We start from the raw sequence: 19,825 nt of genomic DNA, 5'->3' as shown, positions 1-19,825 counted from the left end.
GGTACACTCACTCTGGACAAGAGTTTGGCAGCTTTATATAAAACCAAACGTGTACTTATCATACAACCCAACATTCACATTCCTGGGCATTTATCCCAGAGAAATGTAAACTTAAGTCCACACAAAATCCTATACACAACTGTTCAGAGCAGGTTTATTTGTATCAGCCAAAGACTGGAACAACCCAAATGTCCTTCAACAGATGAATGGTTAAACAAAAGGTGGTGCATCCATGCGGTGGAACACTACTCAGCAGTAAAAAGGAATGAACTGTGGATACACGCCACAGTGGAGGGGATCTCAAGGGCATCATATTGACCTAAAATAGCCAATCTCAAAAGTTGTCATAGTGTATGATTGAACTTATTAACACTTTTGTAGTGATACAGGCATAGAGATGGAGAAATGATTAGTGGTTGCCAGGGGTCAGGGACAAGGAGGAGGGAAAGTGTGATTATAAAGGGGTAGTAAAAGGAATCTGGGTAGTGATGGAAAGCTCTATATCCTGATTCTAGTGGTGGGTCCACGAATCTAGACATACAATAAAATTGCATTGACCACCATACGTGTACACATATTCACAAGTGAGAGCCTGTCAAACCGGTGAAATCTGAATAAGAGCTGTAGGTTATACCAATGTTAATTTCCCCGGTTTGATGTTGTACCAAAGTTATGTAAGATGTTACCACCATGGGAAACTGGATGTAGGGCACCCAGGGCTTCTCTGTACTGTTCTTGTAACTTCCTGTGAGTCTATAAAAATTTCACAACAGAAAGTTTAAAAAAAAAAATTAGAAATAACCTAAATGCCTGACAGTAGAGGGATTGGATTTTTAAAATGCAATGTAATCATATACTAGAATACTCAACAGCTACAATAATAATATCTGCCTTATATCGAACACAGTGTCATATCAGGTATTTGCTAATAAGCACTTAACATGCAGTATTTCATTGAATTCTAGCAGCAACCCGCAGAGTACATATGACTGTAACCTCTTATCTGTGCACGCGTAAGAAACCTGAGGCTTAGAGAAGCCAGAGAACTTCGTGAGGGTCACATGGTAGAAAGTAGCCAACCTGAGACTTGAATCCTAACCTGCCTGACCCCAGAGTCTGTGCTCCCCACATGGTGTCTCACTGCCCTTACAGATGGGGTAGCCAGGGTTATTTTTATTTTTATAGGTGTTGGAAGATTGACACAACATATTGAGCAAAAAATATAAGGTATGATCCCATTTTTTGGGGGGGAAAAAATAAACTATATAAATCTGGCATATATAGACATATTAAAAAAGTCTGAGAGGATACATACCAGCATTTTAGTGATGGAGACTAGGAGTACTTATTCTGCTTTTTTAAAAAATGTATCATAGATTTATCATTTTTTAAAGGAGAAAATGAGTTAAAAATTTTTAAATGGGAGGGCAGTACTTGAAGTGGGAGGAGAGAAGACATTTCCTATTTTGCTCTTCTCTCGTCACCCTGCATTTTCCTTCCTTTACATCACTGATTCCTTTGGCTCTTTTCCCTAACCCTACAGACTTAACGTAAAACACGTTGGTTATGAGGAAACCATTGTATTCTCTTTACAGATTCTTACCTCCAACTCTTGTCCAAGTCACCATTAGAACCTTGTCCATGTTTGGCAGTACAACTCATCTGTAAAATGGGAAGAATTACCTGCCCCACCCCTTTAAAGATCTTCACACACCCCAGTGTGGTTCTCTAGTATTAAAGGTACCCACTTGTAATTAGGTTGTTTCATTTTAGGTTTTGTGGGAGGAAATTCCTATACAGTGCCATTACTTTTTAATAATATGCACTGTCTTTTTAAAAATGAGAAGATAGTGCCTCCCTGCAGAAGGGAACTATCCTGATTTTACGTGCCTTGAAGAAGCTGCTTCCTCAGAAGGACAGAGTTTGCTATATTGAGTTGATCCCCTGATCCTGTCCTCCTGCAGAGGGCCTGACCTTGTGCAAGGTTTATAACGGGCCTCAGCCAGCTGTTCTGCCTTTCGGGCTTTGTGAAAACCAGCTGGCTGCAGGGCTGCCGCATACCTAGACTAGGTCAAGATTTGTGCTCGGAGAAAAGTCCAGGAACACCTATTCAACTATAGCCCACGCCCCACGGGCTTGCGAACAGTGAATTCCACAGGGAGCCCAGCAAGCTTTGTTTCATTCCTGTGGTTTTAGAGCATACTTGCAGAGACTGCAAGATGTCGGGGAGTCCCTTTTACAGAGGCTGTAACTCAGAGGCCTCATGAAATGAAGACAGTTCTCAGCTTCTCCCTGTGTCCTGTGACCTTGCCTGCTTTCTCACTTTCATTCAAACTTTTGAAGCATCTTGACTTTTCTTCCTTTGTAAGCCTGATTTTGTTACTGACAGTTTTTATTGTACTTCATTAACTGCATCACTAATCTGTTGACCAATAGATCTATTGCTCTATTGACTTCAGAGCAGCTGAGCTCAAGGCAAGAATTCCACTGTTGTTGTAAATAGTCTTATATTACCTACTTTTTCTTCAGCTTGTTAAATGCATCTGAATTCTCCCTGTCTCATAGAAGTTGGATCAAATGGTAGGCAACTAATATACACCCATCCTAAAAAGTCTTTGTTATATATTTTAGACTATAAATTTGATTTTTATGGTGTATCACTGAACTAATTCTCATTGGTTCATGTGTCTGGCTTTGTGTCTATGTTGACATACATATAAGCAAACAGAGAACAAAATGTACTAAAGTCTAAAAGTCATAAGTAATTTGCCTTACATATATTAGCTTTTACATATCCCAAAATGTGTTTCATGGAACACTTTGCCCATACAACACTTTAAAAAACAGAAGAATTCCATGATTTAAAATGTTTGGAAAACACTGCTGACTATAGTCTGCTTTGCATTTACACAAGAAGCAGTAAATATTAAAGGCCCTGAGAAGTCCTGCAGCAGAGAAGCCTGTTAGCTTTGTTTAACTTAATGATTTTTAAATTTTCAACGTTGTTAGGGAAAATCTCCTCCCTCTTCCCCAAACTGCTGTCAGCTATTATCACTCTGGAACTAAAGTTCCTGGAAACATATGTCAGCAAACATTGTAAATAATAAGCCTTTTTGGAGCTAACCCTCTATACAAGCTAAGTCAGAAAACTTGCATTCAACTAGGCCACCTCTGTTATGACTAGCTGTGGGACTTTCACCTCATTGATTAACTTCTCTGGGCCTCAGTTGCCTCATTTGTTAAGTGTCCTAAAATAGTTGTCCTGACTCTTCGGCCTCTCAAATTCTGTAATTATCTTCTATGATTAATTGTTTTCCACTGAACAGAAATCATGCTGCTGCTTCTTGTTACAAGGAGATTTTGTGAGAGAGTGGTCTATTAGTAACACAAGCAAAAATTACCATATTTGGTGAGCAGATTTAGGATGGGAAAGCAAGGACTAGTATAGGACTGGGGTCAGGGTACTCCAGATGGAAGTGGATATTCACATTCTGCCTTGGAAGGGAAAAAAGTGAGGTTTTAGGGATACATCTCCTGCAACCTGTGGAAAATCTTTGCAGTGAGAGAAATCTTCATTTACAAATAGTGATAGTAATCTTCTAGTTTGGTTGAATGCCTTGCTTTCCTGCAGGCCATCTGAAAGCCAAGGGAATTGATTTGGTAAAGTGGCAGCCAGCTGAGTGCTATATCTGTTTAATTTAGAGCAATAAACATGACAATGAAAAAAATTTTTTTTGTAACTATGTAAAGTGACAGATGTTAACTATACTTATTGTGGTGATCATTTCCAAATGTATACAAGTATTGAATCATTATGTTGTATACCTGAAACCAGTATAATATTGTATGTCAGTTATACCTCAATTAAGAAAAGAATTGTAGTAAGATACTAAGTAAACTTACCAAAAAATAACAGTGACGAGGTGTTTCCCCAGGGACCCACTCAGATGGGCATGGGTATCCTGTGGAGTTGCAAGGGGTAGGGGTGCCTATCTAATAGGACCTAAAATGCAGTGAGTGAGTTAACCACAGGGCTTGTTGCTTTCCGGCTGAGAGCTTCCACTGCTTCTAGTCAATCTCTCATTCATAGAACTTCTACCCTGTGTGCATTTATTTATAAATGATGTTCCAGCAAGAGACTCAAGTATCCTAAAACTGCTGCCCATATTTCAAAAGACTGCAGTCATCACCACTTTCAGCCTCGTATGTTTCTTTCATCACCACCACTATTATTATTGCAGTAGCATTTATTATTTATTATATGCGATGCATTGGGTTAAGTGCTTTACCTACATTATCTGATTTAATCCCCATAACGATCTTATGAAGTAAATGCTATTATTATCCCTATTTACAAGTGAGGAAACTGGGGTCCAGGTGCATAATATACTTGTCCGAAGTCCTGCAGTGAGTAAGTGATGGAGCTGGGAAGAATCCAGGGCTGATGTGGGAACTCACACTTTTGGTAGCTCTGTTATTGTGCTCAATTGAATTGTTTAAATCCAAGAGCTAAGCATGTTCCATAGACACTATTAGAAAATTCAGTACCTATTGACCCTTTACCCCTGTCTTCTGTCAACAGAAGCACCATAATTTGTGTGTGCATTTAAACAAATTACTTATTTGTCCTGTGATTTTGTGAAGATGCTCTAAGTCTATGGCTTAACACCACAACCTCAGACAAGTTAGGGACAGCCCACCGAGAGAGGTTCAGTTCTCTGCGTGCCTGTGGGATGAAGGGAGTAATTCAGTCATGCATATTTAGTTTCTGTGATACTGAATCGGCCACTCTGGAATAACAATACCTCAAAAAGTGCAGCGCCAGGCAGTTCAGTATTATGCCAGGCCATTGGAGTAGAAGTGTGTCTCAGCCTCTTCCTTCTTCCTGCCTTTCTAAAACAAAATAGAATGAAGGAGATTGGAAATATTCACACGTGATTTCCATGATCAGTAATTCGGATGACAGTTGCCTTGTCCCTAGGAGGCAACTTGTATATTATGTGATCAAAACTTGGTGAATTTTTTGCTGTACCTAATAAGGGTTTTTAAAACTTCAGTTCAGGCACCTGAGTGCCTAATAACACTGAGCTCTCATTGTACCTGAACGCTCACTAAAGTGAACCAATTGTGGAATGCCACGTTGAGAGGTGGGGAATTCTGGGTCAGGCAGCTGGAAGGACTAACAAGGAAGAGGGTAGGTAACACCTTTTTGGAAATAATTTTAAACTTATAGACAAGTTGCAAGAATAATACAAAGAACTCTCATATGTCTTTTACCCAAATTCACCATTTTTAATATTGTGCTGCATTTATCTCTTTCTTTCTACACACACACACACACACACACACACACACAGACATATATATATATATACATGCAGATGTGTGTGCATTTATTTTTTCTCATCCATGTGAGAATAGGAATCAACATCATGTCTTTTTTTATGCCTTTATGCTATAGTGTATATTTCCTAAGAATAGGGATATTCTGTTACTCAACCGCAGTTTAGTTATGAAATTCAGGAATTTTAGCATTGAAACAGTACTTTTACCTATTCTGCCTTCCATATTCAAATGTTGTCAGTTATCCAAATAACATCCCTTAATAGCTCTTTTCCCCTTCAGTACAGGCTCTAGTCCGTGGTCATAGAGTGCATTTAGTTATCACGCCTCTTTAGTCTCCTATAATTAGGAACAGTTCCTGAGTCTGTCTTTCTCTCTGATGAAATTGACACTTTTGAAGAATGCAGGCCAATTTGAAAAAATAGGATGGTCCTCATTTTGGGGTTGTCTGATGTTTCCTCCTGAGCAGATTCAGATGGCCTATCTCTGGCTTGTGTACAACAAAAACAATAGTGTGTCTTTTTCAGGGTATCACACAAAGTCCCAAGGTACACGAAGTCCATCTGACTCTCACTAGTGATTAATTTTGGACACCTAGTTAAGGTGCTGTCCAGTTTCTCCTCTGCATCGTTACCATTTTCCTTCTGACAGCCAATAAGTTCTGTTTTCAAACATTTCCAGTCTTTGGAGGTACAAACAAAACTAAATGTTGATAATTGAGAAGTATAGTCCTTTCAAGTGTCAAAATGTCTTGGTGACAGGTCATAAAATCATGGAATTTTATAGTGGATAGGGACTTTGGAATTGACAAATATGTGTGATTTTCAAATTTTTAATAGACCTTATTCTTTAGAGTAGTTTTAGGTTCATAGCAAATTGAACAAGAAGTATAGTGTTCCCATACCCAGTCCCCCAGACATACATACATAACCTCCCCCATTATCAACATCCCACCACAGTGGTCCATTGGTTAACCGTCGATAAACCTACATTGAAACATCATTATCACCCTGAGTGCATGGTTTACATTAGGGTTCACTCTTGGTATTACATTTCAGATGTATTTTTTAAAGTCAATATAGGTACACATTGGCTGGACGCAAAATATTCATGGCTGTTGCTTTTCTAAGTTCTTTTATAAGAAGTACATCTCTCTATATCTTGTTTTTAATTATGACTCTTCTTTTATTCCTTTTTGTAATGATTATATCTTTATAGTCTACTTCACTTTAAGGTCAGCTTTTAATACCATATTAACGGAGAGAGAGAAACTGAAGCAGCTGATGGAGCAGGATGTCTCCGTCTCCGCCTCTGCCCAGGTCCTTGGTCTGAAGCACGCCCTGTCATCTGTAAGTTACACGTCTGTGTCATGGAAATGCCTGACAGTGTGTCCAGGCTCCTGAACTCTTTATATTTTCCATTGCCATGGTTATGTTGAAAATTCACGATTCCCAAGGTTGTGTTGAAAATTCATGAGAAAACCAAACACATTATCCAAATTACGCTCTAACCTTTCATCAGATCTGCTTATTCTAAACAGCAAAGCTGAGCCTACTCGAAATCTTAGTTGCTAGTATTTCACTGAGCATTAGATACTCTTGTTTGGCTTCCTCCTATTTATCTTGAGTTTTCTGTTTCTGTAAAGCTTTTGTTATATGTTTTCATTTTTGTTTTAAATTTATTTATTTACTTATTTATTTTTGGCTGCGCTGGGTCTTTGTTGCTGCGCGCGGGCTTCTCTCCAGCTGCGGCGAGCGGGGGCTACTCTTCGTTGCGGTGCGCGGGCTTCCCATTGCGGTGGCTTCTCTCGTTGCGGAGCATGGGCTCTAGGTGCACGGGCTTCAGTAGTTGTGGCTTGCGGGCTCTAGAGCGCAGGCTCAGCAGTTGTGGCACAGGGCTTAGTTGCTCTGCGGCGTGTGGGATCTTCCCCGACCAGGGCTTGAACCGGTCTCCCCTGCATTGGCAGGCGGATTCTTAACCACTGCGCCACCGGGGAAGCTCCCATTATATGTTTGTTTTACAGACATGTGTTTGTTAATGCTTACAAAGTCTGACAGTTTGCAGATTTCCATACCTAAGACTTCACAAGCTTAGATTGACTTTCCAAATTGACAGGTACAGGCAACAGAGTGAAATGTTGAATTCACACTCTTCTCTGCTGCCCAGCATTGATCCTATCTACCTGTTTATACCACGTCTCTTTCAAAGACAGAAAAGTGATTTGATTTGATAGTACAAATGTTCAGCTCCCATGCTCCCCCCATGGGCACAAAGAGATGAGTCATGAGGAGTGTCAGGCAATCATTGTGCCTTCATAACAACAGAAAAATCACTGCCAAGCCTCAAATGTCTTTCAGTAAGCCGTCCTGTCATTCACTCTCTCTCCTTTTTTTTTCATCGATTCCAGTTTATTCCTCAGAAGAGCTGGACTCCATTGAAGTGCAATATCCTAGAACTCTGTTTTGAATAGCTGACAATGTCTGGCTGTTATCTCTGTATCTGTCAAAAAGCTGGAGAACTTTTAAAAGAACATACTCATTTGCTCCTACTCTTTGCTTGTATGTGGAACCCTTATTGTGAAAAGAGAGAGAGTGTGTGCGCACATGTGAAATTACCATCTGAAGCAATACTGAACTTTCTATGTAGGGTCAGGTAGGGGAGATGAATTTTAGGATTTTGTTTTCAGAAGCCAATTCAGGCAGTGAGAGAGCTAGGAAATACCCACCCAGGTTTTCTACTCATCATATTACTGAGAAAAGTAAAGCAATGCTTTTGGTGTAACATTAATGGTAAATACATTACCAGTGGTACATACTGTCATTGTAAGATACTTAAGGAATATTCGCTCAGTTGAATATTTCCAGTATGTTATCTTTGAAAGAAATAAAAAATAACATAGATTTACTCCATGTTTAGAGTCTTAATGTTGTAGACCCAGAGATAGAAATGCCCCTTTTGGATTGTATTGGACAGCCAGCCACACACTGGGTGCTGCTTTGGTTTGAGGGAAGCAGGGTGGTTTTTTTCTTTTCTTTTTTTTTTTTAAGTTTATTTTTTAGTGGTAAAAGCATTTCTTATTGTTCCCAGTAGGTTGGCCTTTAGTGCACTTAGAAGGTACCTCTGATGGGCTCCCCAAAGTCCTTTTCACTGTGGTCTTCCTGTCTCCTGCCCTCCTCCTGTGGAGGTCTGGCCTCATTTTGTTAATCTGCTGGTCTGGTAGAGGCCATGAGACCCACCTGGCCATGGTGTCCTAGTCCAGAGTCATTACCTTCTCTAAGGAGCTCTCCCTCACCCATGGTAAGGATTTTAGAAACTTAAGATAAAACGGATTGATCCTTTCCTTTTTGTCTTGGATTCCTGATTAGATTCAAGACTTGTTTTTTAAAAATAAGAACTTTAGAGTTATCTCAGGGCTATCAGAACGAATATGTTTGTGCTGTATGTGCAATCTTTGTGTTTTTCTTTCTTCTGCCTGTGGCTTACAAAGGAAAGAGAAGCTACTAAAATAGCACATTTTTCAGACCATATGGAGATTCTAGCCAGTGGTATAGATTCTAGCCACTTATACTAAGACGCCAGCAACATATTGGCCAAAGTGAGTGCCCCATAGAGGTTATTAGATGTAGTTGTGTGATTTAAGCAACGTTTACTCGATGTTTCCTAAATGACCCTTGAGAATTTCCCGATAACCCTTTCCATCTGTGAGTACTAAAATATAAAGCCAAAATTCTTGTTTGAGATCCAGGCAGTGGGTTAAATATAGACATCATTCTATGCTCTCAGCAGCTAGACCCTGTGGGCCCTGATGGATGGGGAAGGCTCTGAGCTTCTCAGAAGAGAGTCAGGAAGACAGACAGACAGGATGGATCTGTGTACAAGCACCTGGGGAGCTGATTGTGGGAGTGTGTGTTGGGTGAACCAGGTGAAGTTGTCCCTTTCTAAAAACAGATCATTTGGAGAACAGTTGGTCATGAAGCACAGGGGATACCAGCATGAAAGAAACACCTTCCTTTACTTTCCTAGTTGGGAGGATGGGCTAGGGAATCACACCTGTCCAGGGAGAAATAAGAGATCTGGGTGGGCTGACATGAGCTCACATCTCACAACCCCCTTCCCAGGGCCCTGGTCCTTAGCCCTTACCCAGGTAAGTAAGCTCTTTTTTTTTTTTTTTTTTAAATAAACTATCTTAGTCATGAAGAATGAATATAAAGCAGTCAATACCTATATTGTAAAACAGTAAAATTAATCCTCCACAAAATCTTCTCAGCACACTTCCTAAGATCCAATTCAACTAGTATGATAATTAAATAACATTAAACTATGTCCAATCATAAGGGGTGAGAGCAGCATTTTTATTGAAGATGAGAGAGGGAAGCTTGGAATCTTTAGAGGGAGCTAGTCAGAGTCTAAAGGCAGCTGGGAAGGAGGAGGGGCTGAGAAACCTTGAGTAATAAGAGCTGTAGGTGTTTGTGATTTCCTACTCCGCCGAAAGGAAAGCCTTACTAACCCCACTTCCATCCCTGGAAATGAGATTCGAGAAGGGCCTCCATTTCCAGTGTTTAATATCTTGTATCTGCCAGGCATCTCAGGAGTATCCTGTTGGATAACATTCAAGAAAAATAGTCAAGGAAGTGCCCCCAAGGGCTCCGCCACACTGAGCCCACTGCCGTGCTTTTCTGAAACATCCATTCATTAACAGAGCCCCACTATTTTTAACGTGTTCCAGGCCCTAGCACAAAACACAGATCTTAAAGAACGCTTATGCAGAATCCATGCTGAGTCTCTGCTCCTCGACCTCCCAGTTGCTGCCAAGTCGGGTGATGGTCTGGCAGAGGTGGGTAAGGTTCTCGTCTGGTAATGTCGCCGCGCCTCGTCCCCGCAGGCCTCCCTGCTGCCCCTGGGAGTGGTCCTCCCCTCACCACGGGCAGCTGAGGATTCCCAAGGCTTCCTTGAAAGTATGCTGCTAGCTGCGTTTCTGAACTGCTTTTTCCCCCTAGAACTCTTCCTCCCTTGGTATTTCTTTACCCCATTTTCCTCCTAAGGATCACCCTTTTCTCTTGATATTACTGGAGTGGGGACTGTAGAGAGACAAATGTTTTCTCCTGTTACTTCTGAAAACACCTCACGTTCTCCGACCTATAGCATCCCAGTTCCCAGCCAGCTTCTTTTTGCTCCCTCTCTGAGAACCACTCTCCTATTTCTTGGTGGCTGTTTCCCTCTCCCTTTCCTGTGATTACCCTCAGAGGGGGAGAAATATTACAGTTGAGTGTCTTGGTCAGTTCATAGTATGTTAAAAATGTCTGTTCTCAAGACATGGGATGTTTATCCAAAATATTCTTTGACTGTGTTTAAAATGAGAAAGTTCAGAAAAATACAAGTGGGTTACTTGAAAAAATCAGTAGAAAAGGGTAGTGAAGGTCAAAATTGTTTTTAGCAATCTCTTATGTTTATATGCCTGCCTCCATTGTGCTAAATTTTTCATTAACAAATGTATTAGACTGAGTGCATTAAAAAAAAAAAAAAAAAGGAAGGTCAGGTACAAGAGGTGGGCATTGTAAATTTTTTAAAGGAGTTTCTAATGTTTAATCTTAATTCGTCCTCCTCCTTTTTCTGTCCTCAAAGAAAACAAAACCCTGACACAATTCCTTTACTCCTTGGAAAGTTGTTGTGTCGGGCGATGGGAAGATTAGATGCTGGAATCAATCAGACTGAAAGGCCCAGGCATCCACCTTCACGTGAAGCACAGGCTGTGTCCTGAGCTGACGGGACCCTCTTCTGATGAGGGTGGTACCCTCTCTCCACAGGGCTGGAGGGCCTCTTATTACTTCTGAGATACATGTCAGTGGTTGACCATGAAATTCTGCATCTTTCCTGCCCCCAAGAGATCTTTTCAATCACCTTATTTATTTTTAAAATTTTTATTAGAGTTGATTTACAAAGTTGTGTTAGTTTCAGGTGTACAGCAAAGTGAATCAGTTGTACATATACATCTGTCCTTTAGCCCAGACCCAAACTTAGCCCCCTGCAAGACTGAGCACCTAAACATTACCTAAAGGGGCCTTCATTTCAGGCCTGGGTAAAGAAACATGCTTACCAGGAGGGCTGTCTCTGAATCTGCAGGTTTGCTGTAGCAGGGCTCAGTCACTGAGGCCAGCCGTCACTCAGGGTGGCTTGCTGCCAAAAGCCATGGCGTTCTGTGGGGTTTGGTGCCCGTTTCCAGGCAGCACTTACCTTTGAAATTATCACCTAATTACATTAGTTTATTTAACAAGCCATTAAATAGATAAATGGCGAATTGACCCTTCATTTATGGTTCTGTGAATTTATATTCAATGCGTACCCTTGGGGCTATTTGCATTTGGGAAAGGAAACCAAAATCACAGGTCTTTTAAAATGCATGTTTTTAAATTGATCTCACAAGTAATGCACCTGAAGGCTTAAATGCTGTACATTGTCTTCGAAGAGGAGTGATAACATCCCTCGAGCTCACACCTTCCAAAACAACCTGCTAGAGTCTTGAATTGATGATTCACTTGTCTCACTGATCTAGTTCCTCTTTCAGTGATTTTCTGTTTTCCGTTGTTTTATCCTGCTTTTCACAGAGTGTGAAAAGGAAAGGCTGACTTTCCCAGTAAGGGAAAAGCCATTGTTGCCCTCAGGAAATAAGAGAGTGAGTGGAAATGGCCGCCCCAGAGCCTGAAAGCTCTACTCCAGTGTCCTTTCCTTCGGTAGCTCACAGGCTCCTCAAACACTGTGGGAATGACAGTTCCCACACTGGGGTCAGCCCAGGGTGCTCTGTTTTTAGGCCCTCGCAGCCAAAAAATTAAAAATAAATAAATAAATAAATAAATCTTTCCATTGCACACTAAAATTAATCACTAATGAATTAAATTCAAACGGAAAAATATTGATTTAAATGTTTAACAAATGGCTAGAGTAGGGAGGACTTCCTAAATGTGGAAGCAATAGAAAAAATTACAAGAAATGTTGACTAGATTTGGAATTTTTTTTTAAAGGAAAAAAATTGGTCTGTTTCAAAAATAAGAAGGCAAATAATAGACTAGGAAAAAATATTTTCAGTGAAAATGACAGACTTAGATAATGCTAAATAGGTGGTAGTGTCTTTAATATGTAAATAATTAATGAGTAAGAGCAGGCAACTTAAGTCCTCAACAAATAAATGGGAAAAAAGACACAATTCACGAAAAAATACCAAATACAAATTTTTTTTTTTAAACTTCTTATTTTGTGATATTTATCAATTCACAGGAAGGTGCAAAGAAATGCAGAGGGAGGTCCCATGCATCCTGACCTAGCCTCCCCCATCTCTACAACTAGTTTTTTTGTTTTTTTAATTGAAGTATAGTTGATTTACAATATCATGTTAGTTTCGGGTGTACAGCACAACGATTCATTTATACATATAGAGCTAGTTTTTTTAAAAAGGAAAAAAATGTTCAACCTAATTCTTAATGAAGAAATGCAAATTAAAACAATTAGAGTAAAAAAAAAATTTCTAAATTATAGTATTCTGTAGCGGTAAAGATATAGAGAAAATAAAGCTTCTCTTACTTGGTGTAATTAGGTAATATACATTTTGCCTTAAACATTTTTAATAATTACTTCTGAGAACTGATTCTAAGAAATAATGACATACGAGCAAAGACACATTTGCAAACGTGTTCACCATCTTTACAAATTTGGAAACACCCTTAATTTCCAATAAATGAAATGGTTACTCTGTGACACACATATATAGTAAATCTATCAAGTAAAGTTCATTGTCTCAGAGAAATTTTAGCAGCTTAGGAAGAAGTTCACAATATAATGTTAAGTGAATGTGGCAGACTTAATAAAGACTACGTGCAGTGTGATCCCAGTTTTTCAAACTAAAAAAAAAATCTATATACAAATATTTTAATACAAAAAATACACTGACAGGTTAATAGGGGCCACATCTGGGTGATGGATTTTAAGTGATATTTATTTTATTTACGTCTTTCTGTATTTTCTATTTTGAGCACGTACTACCTTTATCCTCAGAACAAGTGTTAATTTAATTTTATTTTTTTTAACATCTTTACTGGAGTATAATTGCTTTGCAATGGTGTGTTAGTTTCTGCTTTATGACAAAATGAATCAGCTATACATATACATATATCCCCATATCTCCTCCCTCTTGCGTCTCCCTCCCACCCTCCCTATCCCACCCCTCTAGGTGGTCACAAAGCCACCAAGCTGATCTCCCTGTGCTATGCGGCTGCTTCCCACTAGCTATCTAGTTTACATTTGGTAGTGTATATATGTCCATGTCACTGAAGTTACTGTGCAATGTTGTTTGGAGGAAATTTATAAAATTAGATAGATAGATAGATGACAGTTATTTCAAAACAAAGCAAAGCTATATGTATAAAAAGGATTGGAGAGAAATGTATCAAAATGCCTATAGCATTTTGATTTAGTGTGATGGAATTATGCGTGTTCCCTTCCCTCCTTTTTCTCTATTTATCTTTTTGTAATGTAAAAAAAGCTAAACAACCACTTAGGCCTTACAAACTTGAGGGGATATGATTGAATTGAACTGACTAGATTAATATTTTAATACATGAGGTCCTGGGCTGTGCAGGACACTGGGCTGAGGGCTGGAGGCTCCTGCAGTCCTGTTTAGTTTTCAGTGACTATCAATAGGAAGTTGCTGGAGTAATGGAACAGCAGAAAGGGCTGGGGCCAGGCGTGCTATTTTCAGCGTTGATCAGGCAAGAAATCCTTCTGACCCATCAGCCTAGGAAGAAGAAATACAGAAAGAGCCGGAGTGACTATTAATAAATTAATGAGGAGAACAAGTAAATAAATCATTAGAGTCTTATGTGGCAGTGACAGCAAAGACACAGGACTGTTCTGTTGTTTCAGTGAACATTAAGGGAGCTCGGTTATTCATTACCATGTCTCCTCTTTTGAGGAGAGAGACCTTTCCTTTAAAGGTGACAGATGTGATGCTTATTTATAGATCCTAAAGTGATCTATCTTGTTTGTTAGCATGGAGAAGAAGCCTGCTTTTCAAAAGGCTGTAGGGATATTAAAATGGGTAGGATCTTTCAATGAATACCTTGGCTAGAAGAGAAAGGGATACACATTTAAATGTGTTCCTGAAGTAAACATTCCATAAAGAGACCATTTGACCTTTATTAATTATGTACATCTGCTGGGGTCCTCCTGTTATAGCATCTCCATTTTATGAGACTGAGGCGTGTGTCCTGAACTCATAAAGCTTCTGGGAAAGACGTAATATGCGTTAACTTTTATTTCCCAAATTGTTCTGGGACTCATTTATCAGATACATAAGGATATATAAGCAGCTCCTTTATCAGCCGCGTGAGAAATGTGAGCTGTCAGGAAGTTCAGGTGACAGTCTTCTCTGATTCAAAGGAATCAAATCATGTCATCCTCAGTATGTTCTTGTTCCTCAAGGTCTAGTCAGGCATCACCTCTTCTGTGAAGCCCTCCCCAACCAAAGCCCCCCTAACAGAACCAACCTCTCCTTCCTGTCCGCTTCTGTAGCGCTTTCTGTTCCATAGTCTTGGGCTCATGTGTGTTGGATGCGTCCTCTACACCACTTACTCGGGCCAGAAACCTTGGCTTATTCATCATCGTATCCCGCCATGACCGGCACAGTGCAGTTGCTCAATTTCTTGAGTTAAATTGAATTTTCACTTGCAAATACCATACAAAACATATTCCCAAAGTATTTAGGTCCTTTCCAGAGGAAAAGTCCAGACTCAGTGACTCAAGGGATGGAGGGCCAGCAAGAGGAGAAAATCCCGATATTCAATTGTGTTGTTTGCAGAGAGGCTTGTAAAGGAGATTGGGGACTTCCTTCCCTTGCAGTCAGTGTGGTTAGAGAGAGAGAGACAAAGAGAATTTATCTCATTCATCCATGAATAATGAATGATCTACCAACAGGGGCACTTCTGGACCGAAACACACTGTTTATTTCTCAGGGGTGCCTCAGGAGCAGCACACTGGCCTCTGCGAGAGAACTGAGGCAGAAGAAAGCTGTGTTGCTCTGAACCAGCCATGCAAGGACATGCATTGAGTACAATTCAGAGGAAATTTTAGGATGAAAAGAAACATCCTGCAGTGGTAGAGAATAAGAGGATATGATTCAGAGAGTGTTGGAATTTTTCCCGTCTTAAGTGGAATAAAAACTGACCTGCACAGTCTTTTTTTTGCTTTGAGGTTTGTTGTGTGTGCCTGAGCCGTGATAGTGCCTGTAAACAAGGTGCCCATTTGGGGGAGACCTAGGCTTTTCACCGTGTTTTGTGTGAGGTTTGCTTCTCCTCAACTTTGAACCTGCCCTCTGCTTTGAGCTGCTTGTTTGCCTGGGCCTGTGACCGTGTGTGTTGTGCAGCAAAATCAGTTGTTTATTTTGCTTCTCTTGAGACCGTTTCTAAATATATGCATTTTTGGTTTTGTGTTTCAAATAGGAAAACTCCAGAGATGACAATCGAGCTCTGGTCCATCAGCTTTCCAACGAAAGCAGGCTCTCCATCACTGACTCTCTTTCAGAGTTTTTTGATGCACAGGAAGTTCTGTTGTCTCCAAGCTCTTCAGAAAATGAGGTTTGACCACTGTTTTCAGTTAGGTGCCTCCAAAATCTCTTTTGCTGCTTTACCTGTTCAGTAAATACCCATATTTAGAAACACTAAACTCAGTGGCTCCTTTTTATCATTACATTCTGAGGATCTTATAACTCATACCCCAAAAAGCATAAAAAGATACAAGATCTTAGGGAAAAAAGATATGAAAGTAGGTGTTGGGCACATCCTGGTTTCTGTTACTTGATTTGTTATACCTCTTTTCAATTGTAGGTTAATGATTTTGACTATTAGCTGTTTGATAATGTATTATTTCCACTACAGGGTCAGACGTTAGTACCTTGTATATTTTCTCATCATTGAATTTGCTCTCTAGTAATTTATAATATAATTATGGTTATTATAGTTATTATAATATGGTTGTTATAATTAATTTGTAATGATGTTCTGAGTGTGAGTACTGATCATTTTACCCCTTCAGGATAGAAGTACTAATATTTTTTATCTATTAATTTCCATAGAAAATACTTTTATTCACAAATAGTTAAAAGACAATTTGTAACTCATTCTAGTCAAACGCTAACAAATTCTGAAAAAGCAGTCTGAATTAATAAGAATTTTTATAATAACTAAAATCTGGAGTTTACATGTGTTTTCCTTGTGAGAATGAATCAAGAATGTATAAGTATTTTAATAACATATTTTCCGTGAACATCCCCTAGGCAGACTGGTGTATGGGCCTTTATGAAAACGGCATCCAAAATTATTTCTATAGGTTTATAATGTGGGGTCTAAGGTATTTGATCATTTGAAGTAAAGGCTTTATGAAATCTGGCTTGTGTACTCTAATGTATATTATTTCTTCTTTCCCATAGATTTCTGAAGATGATTCATATGTCAGTGACATAAGTGACAACCTTTCCTTAGATAATCTCAGTAATGATTTAGATAATGAGAGACAGACTTTGGGTAAGATTTAAATTGTTTGATCTCTGAGTGTTTGGATCTTTACAGAATACTAGTAAGCATACATAGAGTACCTGCTGCAAACAGAGAACTTAGCAAGTTCTGCATCAGAAACTTAAGACATGGTCCCCACCCTCAAGTTTTATAATCTAGGCGGGACATGGCACTCACATGTGAAAAATTTATTCATTCAAATGCATTTGTTGGCTAGTGCAAATTTCTATTTTATAAAGTAAGGTTATACCAATTATCATATAAATATCAAAAATTAATACTACAGATGTTCCTTACTTGGTTCAACAATCTCTCTGCAAACATATTAGAATATAGCTTTTTTCCTTTAGGTTTCTAGTGGTTTTCATAGTTTAGGAATTCAGTAGCACTTATATTGTAAAAGGTCTGGTCTAAGCGGTAATTTAGCTTCTGATTCTTCAAGATAACACATTTGAGAGTAACAAACTGCTCCCCCTGTGGGGGTAGGGCTTAAGGTACCCTGAGATGTCCCTTTATTACTGGTTAATCCCAAGACTGAAAATGATGCCCAGGAAATGTTAGTTGGAACCGTGGCGGGTACCTGGAATGTCTGCTGTCTCCAAACAGCTCTGATTTAGGAGTTCAGTAAGCAGACTGAAGCCTGTTTAGGAAGATGACCTATCCTTAAGAAGAATCTGCCCATTGGACAGGTCTCTATATGAGTCCTGCAGCATCAAATACTCCCAGTCTTGGTACTCAGTGTGCTTGGGGTCTCTAGATTTATCTATGCCAGAACACCACATATTTTTATATCTACATGGAAGACAAGGACCGTGTCAGTTCCTTTTTGATGTACCAGTGCTTGCCAGCTCAGTGTGTATGTGAAATACGATGATGATGAGTCGTTATCTCAATGTCAAAGAGCCTGCTCTTTGGGGGACTACAGAAAAGGCAGGTAAATTCACTGTTCTCTGAAAGAATATCCTTTCAGCATCACACCTGCTAGAAGTCAGAAGCTCATTATGCTCTGTATCTTTCTTGAATTGTTTCTGGAGAGATTAACCCTTTGGTGGAAAAGTCTGAGAACCAGTAATTTGAAGGCAAAGACCAGTAATACAGGAGCAAGTTCATGCGCTACTTGTTTTTGTAGAAAAACAAGGAGGCGAATTGAAAGAGAAGTGAGGAGGCATCACTTATTCCCTTGGCAAACAACACACACACACAGTAAATGGGAACTCTTATTGTGGATGAAGAAGACGAACGAATGCCGAAGTCCTTCTGTTTGAGGCCTTAGGGAGGGGGCCAAGAGGAACAGAGGGATAGAGGTTCAGAGGTCAAAGTTGGGAACAGAGGACTTGCCCCCAAACCTAAGACCACAGCTGTGCTGAGTTGACACCAGCCAGGGAAAGCATGTAAGAGGTGAAGGCTGGTTCTCTCTATCTTATTCCACAGCCATTTTGCTAGATTACTGACCAACATTTTCTTAGCTTGAACAAACACTGGGCCAAACCTAGCTTTCTTCTTTGGCAGTATTTGGAAGATTAGATTTCTACACATCAGTACTCTACTGAAAAGATTGCATGTAGAAATAAACTTTGCATCTTAGGACACAGTATTGCCTACATAAGGAAATAGGATTTATCCAGGTCTTGATAAATTACCACACTAGAATTTCTCTGAGCCCTTAGTAAATGGTAGGTATTTAGAATGTTTCCTATTAGTTTACCCCCCCCACCCAAATCAGTAGGCACATAATAGGATCTGTCACTGTGATGGGTGCTGTGTGGAGGTTCAGTGGTTAGGAATATAGCTTCAGGGACCAGATTTCCTTGGTTAACTCCAGCCCTGCCACTCACTGGTTATGTGTTCTAGGGCAAGTTACTTAATTTCTCTGAGGAATTCTCTTAATTCCTCAGTTTCTTCATCTGTAAAATGGGGATAATAATTCTTTTTATCTCAAGAGGTTGTTGCAAAGGATAAGTGAGATAATACGTGTAGAATTCTTGAAAGGCTGTCACAGAGTAAAAGCTATGTATGTATTAGCCATTATTATTAGTAGTAGTATAGTATTCTTTCAAAATTTAGTGTAATCAAAGAAAGTATTTTGAGATTACATGGAATGCTGTTTTTAAAGACTGTCATCATTTGCAGCTATTTACTTGATTTTTGCCCCTGTTGAGCAATTAAAACAAATTCAGAATTTAATTGGTTGCTTAGATTAACATGAGACTTCAAAGTATGACCTCACTTTCATATTCTCCTGTTCATCAAAGCAACCTCGTTATTCAGAGTGATTGGCTTTATAATAAAATACCACTTTCTCATATGTTGATGTAATGCAAAAGATTTCATTTGAAAATAGGCTATGTTGGGGTGGGAAAAGAATTCCAGAGCATGAGGTAATGGAAGTTGTCACAAAGGAAAAGATTGATAGGTGTAAAAACCTAAGATGTAAATGTTTCATTCATTAAAAAACGGCATAGACCAAATGTAAAGATAAATGTCAAATGGGGATTAAATTGTAAAACAAATACAAAAACAAAAGATTATGTCTTAATATGTAAATAGGAAAGTGGACAATTCAGAAAAGAAGTGTTCATGAAAGCATTCCAGACCACACTAGGAATTTTTTTAATGTAGGTTAAAACAAGGAGATAGCGCTGTCCACCTAACGATTTGCCAAGAATTCAGAACGAATGCTGACAAGCCTGGAATGGTCTCAGAACATGGACACTGGTATATGCTTGCTGATAAATGGGAAACTGATACAGCCTTTTTGAAGAGCAGTATGATCGTATGAATCAGTGTATGATTCCCACTTCTGTATATTCTAAGAAAATAATCAGATATAATTAAATATCTAAGAATATGAATATTCACTACTTTTTTTTAGCAAAACATTGAAATAAATCTAAAAGTCCAACAACAGATGAATGATTCAATAAATT

At 39.3% G+C, this 19,825-nt stretch overlaps 1 protein-coding gene across 4 annotated transcripts in view; it reads left to right on the top strand.

Annotated features, from left to right (window-relative positions):
* Positions 1 to 19,825, top strand: part of OSBPL3 (oxysterol binding protein like 3) — a 193,640-nt gene that overhangs the window by 137,444 nt on the left and 36,371 nt on the right. For 2 of the 4 annotated variants that reach the window (XM_068549170.1, XM_068549169.1), the window contains 4 exons: positions 6,562 to 6,692; positions 10,070 to 10,177; positions 15,828 to 15,962; positions 16,814 to 16,907. In XM_068549170.1, the coding sequence (XP_068405271.1) occupies positions 6,562 to 6,692; positions 10,070 to 10,177; positions 15,828 to 15,962; positions 16,814 to 16,907 (468 nt within the window). The remainder of the gene's footprint in view (positions 1 to 6,561; positions 6,693 to 10,069; positions 10,178 to 15,827; positions 15,963 to 16,813; positions 16,908 to 19,825) is intronic. The other 2 variants (XM_068549172.1, XM_068549171.1) reach the window with 1 other exon arrangement.

Source organism: Eschrichtius robustus, chromosome 8 (genome assembly GCF_028021215.1).
Source record: "Eschrichtius robustus isolate mEscRob2 chromosome 8, mEscRob2.pri, whole genome shotgun sequence".
Lineage (NCBI taxonomy): Eukaryota > Metazoa > Chordata > Mammalia > Artiodactyla > Eschrichtiidae > Eschrichtius > Eschrichtius robustus.
Note: the sequence above shows the minus strand (reverse complement) of the source record. Positions and strands in the feature narration are given on the sequence as shown.